The sequence below is a fragment of the Halyomorpha halys genome, unplaced genomic scaffold (genome assembly GCF_000696795.3).
Source record: "Halyomorpha halys isolate HHAL.00 unplaced genomic scaffold, Hhal_1.1 Scaffold140.1, whole genome shotgun sequence".
Classification (NCBI taxonomy): Eukaryota; Metazoa; Arthropoda; class Insecta; order Hemiptera; family Pentatomidae; genus Halyomorpha; species Halyomorpha halys.
Genome location: NW_027105790.1, coordinates 147113 through 160593, shown reverse-complemented (window position 1 = coordinate 160593; position 13481 = coordinate 147113). Strand labels below are relative to the sequence as shown.

Genomic DNA, 13481 nt, shown 5'->3' with positions numbered 1-13481 from the left:
TCGATATCGATATCAAAATATCGGATATCGGAGACAAAATATCGATATTTCGATAATATCGATATCGATATCCCATCCCTAGTTCAGGCTTCAATTATTCAGCTCGTCGTCTTGTTCGAAGTTTTCTTAACTATTCAGGATTTAAGTTTCCAATCCGCCGAGAGCGTAAACTAAAATATTATATCGTGTTTTTTTTCGTATCCTTCATTAAAATAACATTATTTCTTCAAACATATTTAATATAAGAAATGTATTATATATACTTTAGTGTTTCTTCTCCCTTTGCCTCGTGAAATTATAAGGTGCTTATATGAGTCCAGCTAAGGTGGTATAGTCTAGCTATAGCCTAAGGCTGCCCCATGGAATTAATAGAACGTGAAGTCCATCTCCTATTAAGTCTCATGAGTACGTTACCGAGCATGACTCTTGTAGCAGTCATTTATAAATGTCTTGGAATATCCTTGTAATTGTTCATGGAATCATAAAATGGATTCATAAAAATTAAAAATAAATCTTCCGAAAATAACAAACTATTAAAAGTAAATATTTGTGGAGTGCCTTTTGGCTTAAGGAGAAGATGGAGTGTTTGAAAATAATTTCAATTCAGTTTGCCTAGGAAAATATGGTTAAGAGGGCATAGTCATCCCAAGGGTCTTCAGAGATAAACTCATTTACTGGCTCCCTTGATCACACTCCTTATCGATTGTATTCATGCATTACGAATTGGCTCCCCATGGAAATGGTTATACATAGAATACCTGAAAATTTCTTCTCACTTACATTTATTCATTCTCCCCCTTTTAATAACAGCTCGCTCTTTGTAATCAATTTAAGGTTAAAAAAGTTATAAATTTTAAATTTAGAATATTTACACGAATTATTTCACAAAAGGGCTCCGTTTAACCTGAATAGCATAATAAAATTCAGGCAAAGTTACGATATGTCAGTTCAAAAAATATTGATATCATTGATGTATTGTAAATAATGACATCCATAAAAGTAATGTGCAATTTTTTGACAATAATTAAAAAATTAGTTGTTATCAATTGCCCATAACTAACTAATCATTACATCATTATCTAAAATAAAGATTTGGTACTGTTTTTAGTTATGGATAAATCACTAAAAATTAAATTTTATTTTCTAAAAATATTGAACTAGAAGACCCAATGATTCACTATTGCTAGATTTAGGGATGTATAATAGATTAGTTGAACACAATTAAAGATTTGATATAAATTAATATATTCATAAACATTATTATTATTTTTATTTATACACTGGATTAATGATTGAATTCATTACTTATTGTATCTATTTAGGTCATAGCGGTAAATAACAATATATAATTAAACTATATAGCAATAGTAAATAGTAAGAATATATTGTAATACTATACAATAAAAATCGGTAAATAAAATATCAGATGTCTCAATACACTTCACTAACTGGTTTTTATAAAACTGTAGTAAAAAATCTTTTCCATCCCTCAGTACTCGTATTGGTACAAAGGCATCTTTTTAGCCAATTAACTATCATTACGATTATAATTTAGAATGCTGGCGGTACAGCTTTCAAGTTGCGGTAAAAGATAAATAGTATTCAAAGAAAGCCTGCCTAAATCCTACAAAGTTTTTTTAAATATCGGTTATAGTTCAGTAGCATTCAACTCGGTTCCCCTGGAATGAGATATGGAACTCTGTGAAGGCGGAAAACATCCCAATAAAGCTTTTAAAGGCTATAAAATCGACTTATCAAGAGCCAAAGGTGTCAAACGCATGAATGGAAGGGAGTCAGGAGTATTTGTCTTGGAAAAGGAGTGAAACAGGGTGATTCTCTAAGACCTCTTCTCTTTATTGTGTATATGGGTGAGATCACCTCCACCTGTAAAAGGCGCACAGCACGAATTTACATGGGCCAATGGAACCTACTACCTGTCGTGGTACAAGCTCCTCCGATTTGCGGACGATATAATTTATATAACAGATTCCCCCAATCGACTCCAACAGGCAGTAATGGAATGGAATGAAGAACTGTAGAGGAAAGGAATGACAGGCAACAGCCTTCCTTTTAAATGACCCACTGTAGATATTTGTACATACTGGATGATTTTTTTTTCCTAATTTTGGCAGCTTGCAGAATTGGTTGTTAAAAGCCAAGTAAAAGATATTTTCTAACTTTTTATTATTATTTAGTTCTACATAGGGTTAATTTATGGAATAATATATCAATAGATATGATACTTTAAAATCGCTAAGGTTTAAGTCAAGGTCTGAACTTATCCCTTAAACTTTTCGTGTTGGGGTTAGAGGAAATGGCAGACCATATACCGCCCAGTTTTATATTTTTAATGTAATGTTCTTCCAAACGTAAATAATTACAATTTTTTTAAAATAGTTAAAATATACTTTTAATTTATGAAAAGATCTTCATAATGAAAAATTATTTTTATAATCATTCAACCAGTGTAATGTTATTCATTTTTTACTGTTTTGACTTTGCAGAAAAAATGCATATTTTGACCAATTAAAAACAAAATTGGTGGTGTATGAAATATTTGCCAACATTGGGACTTTCATTTTTGTATTAAAAAACAAACTATTTAATATTTCAATTATTTTTTTTGTTTGTTTTTTTGTAGAGAGGAATATTTCTTAACCAACTTACATATTTTCACCTTAAAAATTAAATTATTAATAGCCGACCAATGTTATACTTTTAACATTTTAGCCTGCACTTACAATGATCTGCCCTCATGTTTTGGAAACTCAAACTACTTATATTCAGGGTTCAAAATAAACTTTTCTCACATGTTCTCAAAATCATATCCTCAAGAAAAAGCTATAAACAATTAACTAGCAATTCGGAACTTTGCATTATTTTTTTATTATTTAACTCCTTTAGCTTAATTTCCCCTGGTGGATTATTTCCTGATAAAACTAGTTTTCCCTGTGAAAACTAAAACAACAGCCGCACAACAAGGCTAGTCATGCCATTGATCGCCGGTGTCGTGTTAACAAACCATTGCGATGGAACAGCTGATGTGAATTTCCTCATGTCATAATATACTCCAAAACCTTATATTGTCATTTAATAAAAGAAAAACTTCTGAGCTGAATTGGTAATGTCTTAATGAGTTCCGCGTTAACTATTTTTTTAAATAATTTTTTTTTCAACGTTCAAGATTTAATACTTTTTCTCTCGGAATATAAAAATAGTGTAATGAAAAAAAAAACTGGCGTGAATCAATTTTTGGAAAATATTAATATAAATATAAGTTATGAACATATCTGCGTTCTCCATAGTCAAATATATTGGATGGAGCAGTGGTGCAGCCCATAACTCTCTTAATAGCCAGACATCAGCAGCACTTTATGGCATGCAAATGAACTCGTTATTACAGAAGAGTGGTGTAAGTCAGTTTAACACCTATTTCTTCTTTGCGTTATTGTCAATATGGTGCTTATAGGAAAAATAAACTGTTTCCTGTTATTCCGGTGTTTTTAATTTTCGGTTTAATAGGTCAAAATAACCGGCTGTCGGTTTTTGTTCATTCCAGGAACAATATTTTTTGAATCAAGAAGGAAAAATTTTGGATAAATCCGATTTTTCTTTATTGATTTATAATTTATTTTATTACCAAAAACCCTCACTGCTCCTATGAGAAAAAAAAACAAATATGTTCGTTCTACCAGTATCTTGGTGATGAATTAACCACTAATTTAACCAAAATTTAACTTTCCATATAAAATTAAATCTAGGTATATTGAATCATTAAAATATTTATGGATTTATCAAAATGGTAAAAAAAAAAATATTTGTTCTAATCAATCATATGAAAAACTTGTCTAAACTTTTTTTTTTAAATTTATTTATTGATATTTACAACTGTACATAAATAGATCAAGTAAATTTGAGGAAATCATAATGGTATGGTATAAGCATGTAGAAAAACTACCCAATGGTAGCACTCTAAAAACATTTTTACAATATAAGGTATGGGGCCATTTTCTTTTCTGACGCCTCGGAGGATTGTCCGCAATAAAAGAGGAAGCAAGATTAGAAACTAATGGGTTTGAGTGGTTAGGGAGTTTGTAATGGAAGGATTGATATCTGGTTCGGGCTAGATCGGTTACAAATGGAACATTGAGGTCTTTGTGGATGATTTTATTTGTCACAAAGTAGGGAACATTTAGGATTTTACGTAGGATTTTGGATTGTAAGGATTTGTTTAAACTGAGAGATGAATAATAGTAAAATTATAATTATCAACCTTCTCTTTATTTATTGAATGAACTGTTTTTTTTTTTTTTTATATGTTTAAAATTTAATTAATGATTTCTCAATTTTTAATCTATGAATTCAGATCAGGTTGCCTATAAAGCATCACAATAGAAAATGAGCCGTTATTTATTTAAAAAGGTGTTTTATAAATAACAGAAAGGTTAAAATTTAAAAAGCCTTTAAAACAGGTGAAATTATTGATGCGAAATTTTTAAATGTTAAGTCGTCAGGAATCAGTAATTCAGGTGTTCAGTAATAAATTTTCATAGTTGTACTTGTATTTGAATTGTAATTTTTTCAAATTTAGTTTTGCCTTTTTAAAATTTAATTTATATCTACTTAGTTACAAAAGAAAATTTAATTCTGTCGTTACTCAGATGTTACAAATAATTTAGCTAATTAGATGATCCCTAAGAATTTGGGAAAAACTGGTCCAAATGGGCGGTCCTAGGAGGGAAGTGGTGTGTAAAATGTATTTAGAAATATCACACAATCATTCGTTAAACACAGGGATAAAAAAAAAAGGCTAGATATTAATTAAAAAAGAACTAACCTACCTTAAGCTTACGAGCTCTCAGAAGTAAAATTAAAAAAAAAAACAAGTATTTTATGGATAGGCTTTATAAATTAACAAGGAATTGCTATGGGAGAATATCACATAGAATTTTTAACCTGTTAGTGTCCCATCATTGTGGCTCTAGAAAATTGCTATTTTTATTGACTAACTACTGATATTTCAGTACGTTCCATATAACATTTTTATGAAATGTTGCTTTTTAAAAAGCTATATCTCGAGAACGATTGAACTTAAATAAATCTATTAGGGCTTACATTTTAGCAAATTTACTCTACTTTAAATTATGCACTCTTATATTTTCTATTGTTGTTGGTAGTTGTAGCTCCGAATAAAAAATTAATTATTTTTAATGTTTTGAAAAAGCCGCCATTTTGTATTACCCCTGTCTATACTAGGCAGACTCATCAATTTTGACTAGTAATTATACCTAGTTTTCAATTAAGTAATCAAAAATTGGGGTGAAATAACTGTCTTTTTTTCTCATCTTGGTCTCTTGTGCTATCAGCTACGTAACAATTCCACATTCGATGCCCAAAAACTGCAAGCAAAGGTACTATGGCGTGACAATATTGAGAGATCTCAGCATGCCAAATAAACCCAATTTCCTAGTTCCTTGTATTCAATATTGGCTGCTGCGTTATTCATCAAGAACTCCAGACCTCAGACCAACTCAGCAAAACTTGGCTGAGGTATGATAGGAAGGATTGTGAGAAACCATAAAGTTCTCATGAACTCAAGAAAACCAGAAATCATGAGTAAGATCTTGAAAATCTCACGAAAAATTAAATTCTTTAACGCCTTCATGACTAAATAGAATTCCAGAGTTCGAAGAGGAGTCACTGGATGTTGTCAATTAACCGATTTTATATTTGAGTTGTAATGTTTAATTTAATGGAAAAATCAAAATTTTTTCATAATTTGCTACAATTACAAGCTCTATGTTTCATTTTATTAAGACTTTTATTCATTGTTGTAGATTATATTTTATTGTACTAGTACATAACTAAGGTCAGCGTTTTAAAATGATTTTTTTTCATGAAAATTCATAATTACAATCAATTATAATTATAATAAAACCTTTGAACAATTTTTTTTTTTTTGGTTAGCACTGTTTAGCAAAATAAACACTTGGTAAAATTCTACAACATGCTGATTTGATTGACTCACTTGAATATGAGCCCGTCGTGTGCCATGGCGTACACGATCCTGGGCATGGGGAACATGGAGCCAAACATGGAGACTGTTAGGCCGGCGATACCACCTGCGGCGATCACACATTTGCACTTGTAGGCCCCCACTTGCCCGAACATAGCCACCAGGCCGGACTCAGGGTCGATCTCGTTGTAGGGAACTGCAACAAGTTTACAGAATCATATTTTAAACAGAAAATTATGTGAATTTAAATAAATTAAACTAAGAAAACTGAGTCCGTTTGTTGGTCGGGAATCTTTGAATTTAATTACTCAATTACCCTCCACCTCGGGGATCGTGTTTCATCCCTTGTTGGCGGAAAGTCCTCATTCCTGTTAAATTCTCGGAATGTCTCAGTTGCTTATTAGCCTTCGCAAGGAGAGTGCTTCTCGAACGTTCGAGGGTCATACGGTGATTTAAGGAACTATTTCCTACAATATAACTCGCCACTTGTTTAACATTTATTTTGATTTTTTGATATTACTTTCAGAGATTTTGAACTAATTTATCACGAACTCATTTATGTCTATTTATTAGACTCAGTAATTAAATGTTATTTAAATTATATTGTTTTTATTTTATATTTTGATTGTCACATTTTATGGTCTTTGGTTCTAATTTAATTGTGGTTTACATTAAAATTTGTATTTTTTTATAAGGTATTTTTCTAACGAAGTCGAAAAATACCTTTTAATAAATATTTTATACGATCCTAAAATAATAGAGAAGATTGTTATACCATTTTGCGTTTGTGGGGTATCAATGTAATCCTATGAAGATTTTTTATTGTGGCATTAAGTAACTCAATGGTATGGCTTTGTGCTACTTACTCCAGGTACTTGGTTTCTAATCTGGCTGTGGAAGTAGGCACAGTAGGCAGAAAGAATACTAGGAATTATTATATATATTTTAATCATTATTTTCCGTCGGTTTTTTAAAGAAATATATTATATATTTTACATTTTATATATTTATATTATTTATTATAGTCAGGTTTCTTAATTTTTTAAAATTTTATTTAAGGCTACTTCTTACAGACCTTTATTATAATTACAATTTTGTAGGGGTTACTAGTTGACATCGTACCTTGTATAGGATTAAAATATTTGTTTCCCTCTGATATGCTTTAAATAAACTAAAAATAATAGTTATATGAGGTTAATATAGTATTTTATATAGGCAATTGTTTATCACAGCAAAACATTGAACAAAACGGCCCTAGCGATTTTTGAAAACTCTTTAAATCAGTGTTACTCGGTAAAATTAAGGGTTTTTAAATATCAGATAAGTCTTCATTTAAATAGTCTAATACGCCATAAATGGGAATTTTGAAAAATTATACATCTAAAGTACTTTTAATTATATTTCTTTGAAATAAATAACCAGTTTTAATAATCGTTGTTAGCAATAATAAAAAAACGATAAATATAAAGTATAGAAGACTCCGATGAATAAAAACGGGAGTAAAAGGAAAAGTAATGACAGAAATTTGAATCGGAAAAAGCCGAGACAACACGATCGCATTCAGAATTCGTTAAATTTTCGAATCCTTAGCAGGAATAAAATTGTTATTCGTTATTTTAACCTTGAGAGAGCCTTAAATACGAATTTTAGTAATAAATGAAAGTTGTGTGAAGGTCGATCATAGGTTTCTTATCCCTATATTTCGGATATGTTTATTATATATATGTTTATGGTTATATTATTTATTTATGTACATTAAGTACATACATAATTTATCCATTATTGCCATAATTTTCACGGTTTTTCAATTACATGTCTTAAATCAAATCAAATTTATATAAATTTTAATAATTTATTTTATAATAATTCCATTTTTATTTTATTGCAACATCATAATCAATAACTATGATGGTGTGATTCGAAGCATTAGTTCTATACACTTTAAAAAAAACTAACAAAAATAAAAAATAGGAACAAACGATATTCTAGATTTCATGACCTAGCTCTAAACGATAATGCTGAGATAGTGTGCCTTGTTAAGCGTTCTGATATTCCAAATTACAATTGATTACTTTCAGAAATAATTAAGATAATAATTATCCTGATTTGCATAGAAAATGAGATGTAAATTGAACTTTCAAGATCAGCAAACAAGTTAACTACTGTGTGATTACAATATTATCGATTTAGTTAACCGATAACCAAGTCTATCAAAATGGCTGAATTTGTACGATAAACAAAAACATTCATTTGAAAATTAATTTAGGTAAGATTATTAAATTTTTTTTATAAGTTTAATTTAAGTGATGTAAAATTCCATATTTCAATCTAATTCTAAACCAGATTCATTCTGAAATGTAAATCAACTGATAACAACGCCTACTCAACAAATGAATTACATTTTCTTCTCCAGACCTGCCATAATTCGGGCAGATACTACCAGCATACTAAACCAACTTATAACAGATTCAAAGCCCGTTTCCACTTCATTAATCAATGACTTAATTATGTTTTAATTGATTACGGATTCATCTATAGCTGCATCTCATTTGAATAGACTATAGTTAGGATTCTGACTATCTATTCTAAAAAAAACAAGAATGAAAAACTTTCCTCAAAGTAAATCATCGACAAATATAATTTATTATTAGTTACTGATAGCATTTAATTTTAAAATATCATTTAGATTTAAACCTATTAAGTTTAAAATGGTCTAAAGAAATTAAAATTTTAACAACTTTCAAAAGTATATTTTTAATTTTTATTTTAATATTAAAATTGATTTATTAGGTAATTAGACATAAGCTAAGATGCTTATTAACAAATATACGTGATTCCCTAATGTCTCATAGGGTAATTTGTTGGATTGAACTTGGCAGAATAACCAGCATGAAGTTGTTTATAAAATGATTTAATTCTAAAATTTTATTAAAGTAAGATAAATTATAAATAATATTGTTATTTGTTTGGAATTGTTGAAGGTCATATGTATAATAAAAGCTGTCTGTACTAGATTGTCCCTGAGGATGCCCGAATTTCCGAAACGTCGGACTTATAAATAGAATATAAATGTTTTGAGACTAAAATGGATAAAATTTTATTTATTTAAACAATATTAACCAGTCTCAAGAAATTGTTAAGATTATAAATAAAGTTTTTATTTACTTTATATCCATGTTTCTAACTATAAAATTCGATGTTAGTATGTTAAGCATTAAGCTTAATAATAAGAAAAAAAATTTAATCAAGAGAGCAGTATATAAAATAATATATTTATATAAATATATTTAAAAGTAATCAGAATAATAAATTGGTTAAAAGCCTTGAACAGTTAAATACCATATTTTTCTTTCTTACGATTTTTTTTTTTTTATCAGGAATAATAATTATGAATATAACTAATATTAGCTCTAAATGTTCTTTAAATACTAAGGAGTATTACATAAGATTCAATGCATATACAAACTCGCTAATTTCTTTAACAGATATATATTAATTTATTTATAATTATTGTTGGAAAGTATACAATCAATTTTGTATTTTTTTCTTTTACAATACTATAAATTTTAACCATGTAAGATAAAAAATCAGGCACGTATAAATATTATATATCTTTGTATGTAGTTGTGAATTTATTGAAGCATTTAGTGTCAGTTCACACCTTTTTGTTCAAAATTATAATTGAAATACTGTAATTTAATATGAATTTTGACTATTGATATGCAAAGTTACTAACACCAATTGGGCCAGACTCCGCGGCTACATTAAAAAAAAAATTAAGTGGTTCATTCACTTCCACACGGGACGTTATAAATGACTTGATTGTACTAGTGAACGTATGATACAAAGTAAACCAATTATTGATAGGTCAACCTTTATTTTTAAATATAAGAAATTTAGTTAATGGAACTGATTCAAAATCGGTGCCAGTAGTAAACTAAACCTCAGCTTACAAATGGCACCAATTTTTAAACAGTTGTTGGCACCAAACTCTCAATAATTAAAAAACAACAAATTGTAATAAAAGTGTATTGATAGTGGTTAATGAGAAATAATTTTGACTGTGATTTTAATGGATATTTGACTTATTGGATATAAATGTTTTGACCTGGGCAGAATAGCCTGTATGAAGTTTTTAGAATGATTAAATGATATGTTTCATAGTGAATTAAGATTGTCCCTGAAGATGGCCGAATTGGCCGAAACGTTGGACGTGTAACAGCAATAAAAGTTTTGAGACTATAATTTGGATAGTGTTTTGAATTATTTAGTAAAAAATTGCCAGTCTCAAGAAAGAATTTTAAGATTATAAAAAAATATAATTTTAAATTTTCTTGAGAGAATGTACGAGCTGAGTAAATTCGATATAGAAAAATAGCAAGCATTTCCCACCTTTATTTCACCAATATAGTTTTTCTTGTTACTGTTGTCCCTAAATACTTAAACATTTCTACCTGTTCAAATGTATTTCCTCTAATACCTATACCACTAAAGTCGTTATCGTTTCTACTGCTAATAAACTTATTTTGTGTTATATTAATTTTGAGACTTTTTTCTAAATTGGTTTTTAGCAACGTAGATTATAGTGTCCTTGTTTTCTCTTATTAGTATCAAATTATCAGAATGCCAAAGCACGATTACTTTACTAATCAGAGTTTTCGTTATATATCTTTCCAATAATTTTATTAAAAAAATAAAAATCGGTATCACTACAACCCATGAAGGGTCAAGGGTTCAGTACTTTATAAGGAAGTACTGTTACTAGACCAACGGTTGTGCAAGGAGGTGATTGGGATGAATCCAGGGCGGGCTCCAGAACCCACAGGGTTGACTTACGGATACAGTGAAACACAAAACAACTTTCTGTCCAGTCGGATTCGAGCCCGGGTCCTTGGAGTTAGTAGCATCGCGCCTTACCAGAGTGCCACCGCGCTCTTAATTCTATTACTAAATTTAATAAAAAGGTGAAAGAGAATCAATAAGTTTTAAATTCAGATGAACCTCAAAAGTTTCGGGATAATAATTACTGTTCCCAACTTTACTAAACGTTTCGTCTATACACTCACTATATTTATTAACTGCTTTTGGTTACTAAGCACCTTTTCAATCAAAATATTATAAAGCTTTTGGCGCTTAATAGGATCGTAAGCCATTTTGATATCTACATAAAGCTGATAAGCTACCGCCTTGTATTATAAGTTTTTCTGTAATATTTCATATTATTATAAATCATATATTAATGTCATAAAAATCTGATTAAGGATTAAAAAAATTACGTCTTGAGGACACGTCGGTTCAAGAAAGTGCCCGATATGAAGTTGCCTTGAACAAAGATTTATTATCAGGATCCTTAAAAAAATCCCATTCTATTGGAAAATCCAAAGTTAAATATGCAGGAATAAAACTGGTGAAAGCTCGATAATCAGCAAGATATAAACAACGTGCCATTCATGTCCAAGTGAAAATCAAATAAAAATTGTATAAATGAGAAGGATGAGGATATATACTGGAATATGGAATTTTCAATAAGTTAAAGAGTGCTGAATCCATTAAATTTTCAACGGGCTCAGGCTGTGGAAAAATTTAGAGGATTAAACTATTTCTTTATTGCCTTTTATCAGAGTAGGCCACTCTCCTGTCGTGCAATCCATCAGAATATTTTAAACAGTACCATCCCCATCCATCATTGATACCACAAAAACCAGGGCACTTCAGAATACCTTTTTATAAGATATATCTTTAAAAAAATATTTATTTTTTAATGAATTTCTATTTTCATTTAAGATCGTCTTCGATTTCTTTTAGGTAAATTATATTAATGAACTACATAATTAAATATCCTTAATAGTCTTTTTCATTTAATTTTGGGAAAGTCCTAATTTTTTAATAAGAGATATACAATGAGTTGCTTCCTAACGCACTAGGTATTTCTAGATTTTCATATGCTTTACACCTTTTCATAAAACTTCATTTTCGATCGTCTCATTATATACTTATTTTACACTAAAAAATATTACTGCATTCAAATTCAAATATCTGTGCCAATAGCACCATAAATTGGATTTTATTATATCTATTTTATAGTTCATATAGCAGACGGTCTTTCCATTATTACCATAGTCGTGAAATTACCCATAAAGCAATACCTTCCAGCAAGAAGGATATAGGTCGTCGAATTTCATTTGATATTCTAGGCAAGTTTATGTTTAAAATATAACGCCCCTTAAAAAATATGTTTATTTTTCACAATTTATTATATTCGCGAATTGTTATGATGAAAAGTCCTCTTATATATAAAATAATAAAAGAGGATCACGAAGAATTTGATTCTGAAAATAAGAATACCTAATTTAAAAAAATACTTTTAAGAATGCGGATTGATTTATTAATTTATTTTTCCTCCAATGGCAATGTAAGATATATTACAAATAATAATGAATAATAAAAGGTTTATCAAAATTATGTTTTCTCAACAATTAACACACACAAAAAAAAATTACTTTACTAAAAATATGAAACAACATGGCACCTGAAAATTCACCACTGAGAATTCATTATTAAATCATAGCTAGTATAATTTTTATTATAAAAAATAAATAAAAAGGTTAGCGGAATAAAGCTCTCTTGATGTGGAAACAAGACTGACTTTACTGGGTCCAGTAACTCCTTATATATACACTCAAACAGCAGATATGGTCTGTCAGCTGTATTTCAAACTCAGGACGTAACTTCGCCATCAGGCCGCATCTATACAATGAATGTAGTATAGTAGCCAACCACGTGGGAGGTCAACAACAAGTTGGATAGACAGAATCAACAAAGATGTGAAAGAGCTGCAAGCAGCAAACTGAATGCAGTAGACCAAGACAGGCAGGCGTAGAAAAGGCTGATTCGGACGGCCGTCTGCACGAAGAAAAAAAAATGTGTGTGTGTGCATTTATTTTTTTCACCGTTACCCTAGAAACAGAATCGGGAGATTTGAACGAAAAGTTCTCCAAACAAGGAGGGATCTGGGATCTAATATTGAACTGATAAGAGACTGCTCAGTCAATAATATCACATGATATGAAGGCAAGGAGGTTAGGAAGAGCGGGAGATGTTGCTCGAAGGAATCCACGCCTTTACAAAACAATGAACGCCAGTATAGTTGGCAAGAGATGACGTGGAAGGCCAAGAACCAGACGGATAAACAGAATCAACAAAGATGTGAAAAAGTGCTTCAAACTGAGAAGCAGTAGGCCAAGACAGGCAGGCGTAGAGAAGGTTGGTTCGGGCGGCCGAAGATCTGTAGAGCACAAAAAAAAAATGGTGTGAATGAGTTCTCTTAGTTCGATTACTAATATCTGACTGCGTATAACAGAGTGTGCTATACAATAAAAAAATAATAATAAAAACCAGAGCTACTGAGAGTTATTCCAGCTGTTAAACTAAAAAATCCAGCAACCAAGAATTCAAGATTTTAAAG

At 29.9% G+C, this 13481-nt stretch overlaps 1 protein-coding gene across 1 annotated transcript in view; it reads right to left on the bottom strand.

Annotated features, from left to right (window-relative positions):
- The window catches only part of LOC106678399 (solute carrier family 7 member 14), a gene marked incomplete at its 5' end in the record, with an annotated part of 170552 nt that overhangs the window by 22459 nt on the left and 134612 nt on the right, over positions 1–13481 (bottom strand). Inside the window, 1 exon segment of the mRNA XM_014416879.3 lies at positions 6029–6212. Coding sequence (XP_014272365.1) covers positions 6029–6212 — 184 coding nt within the window.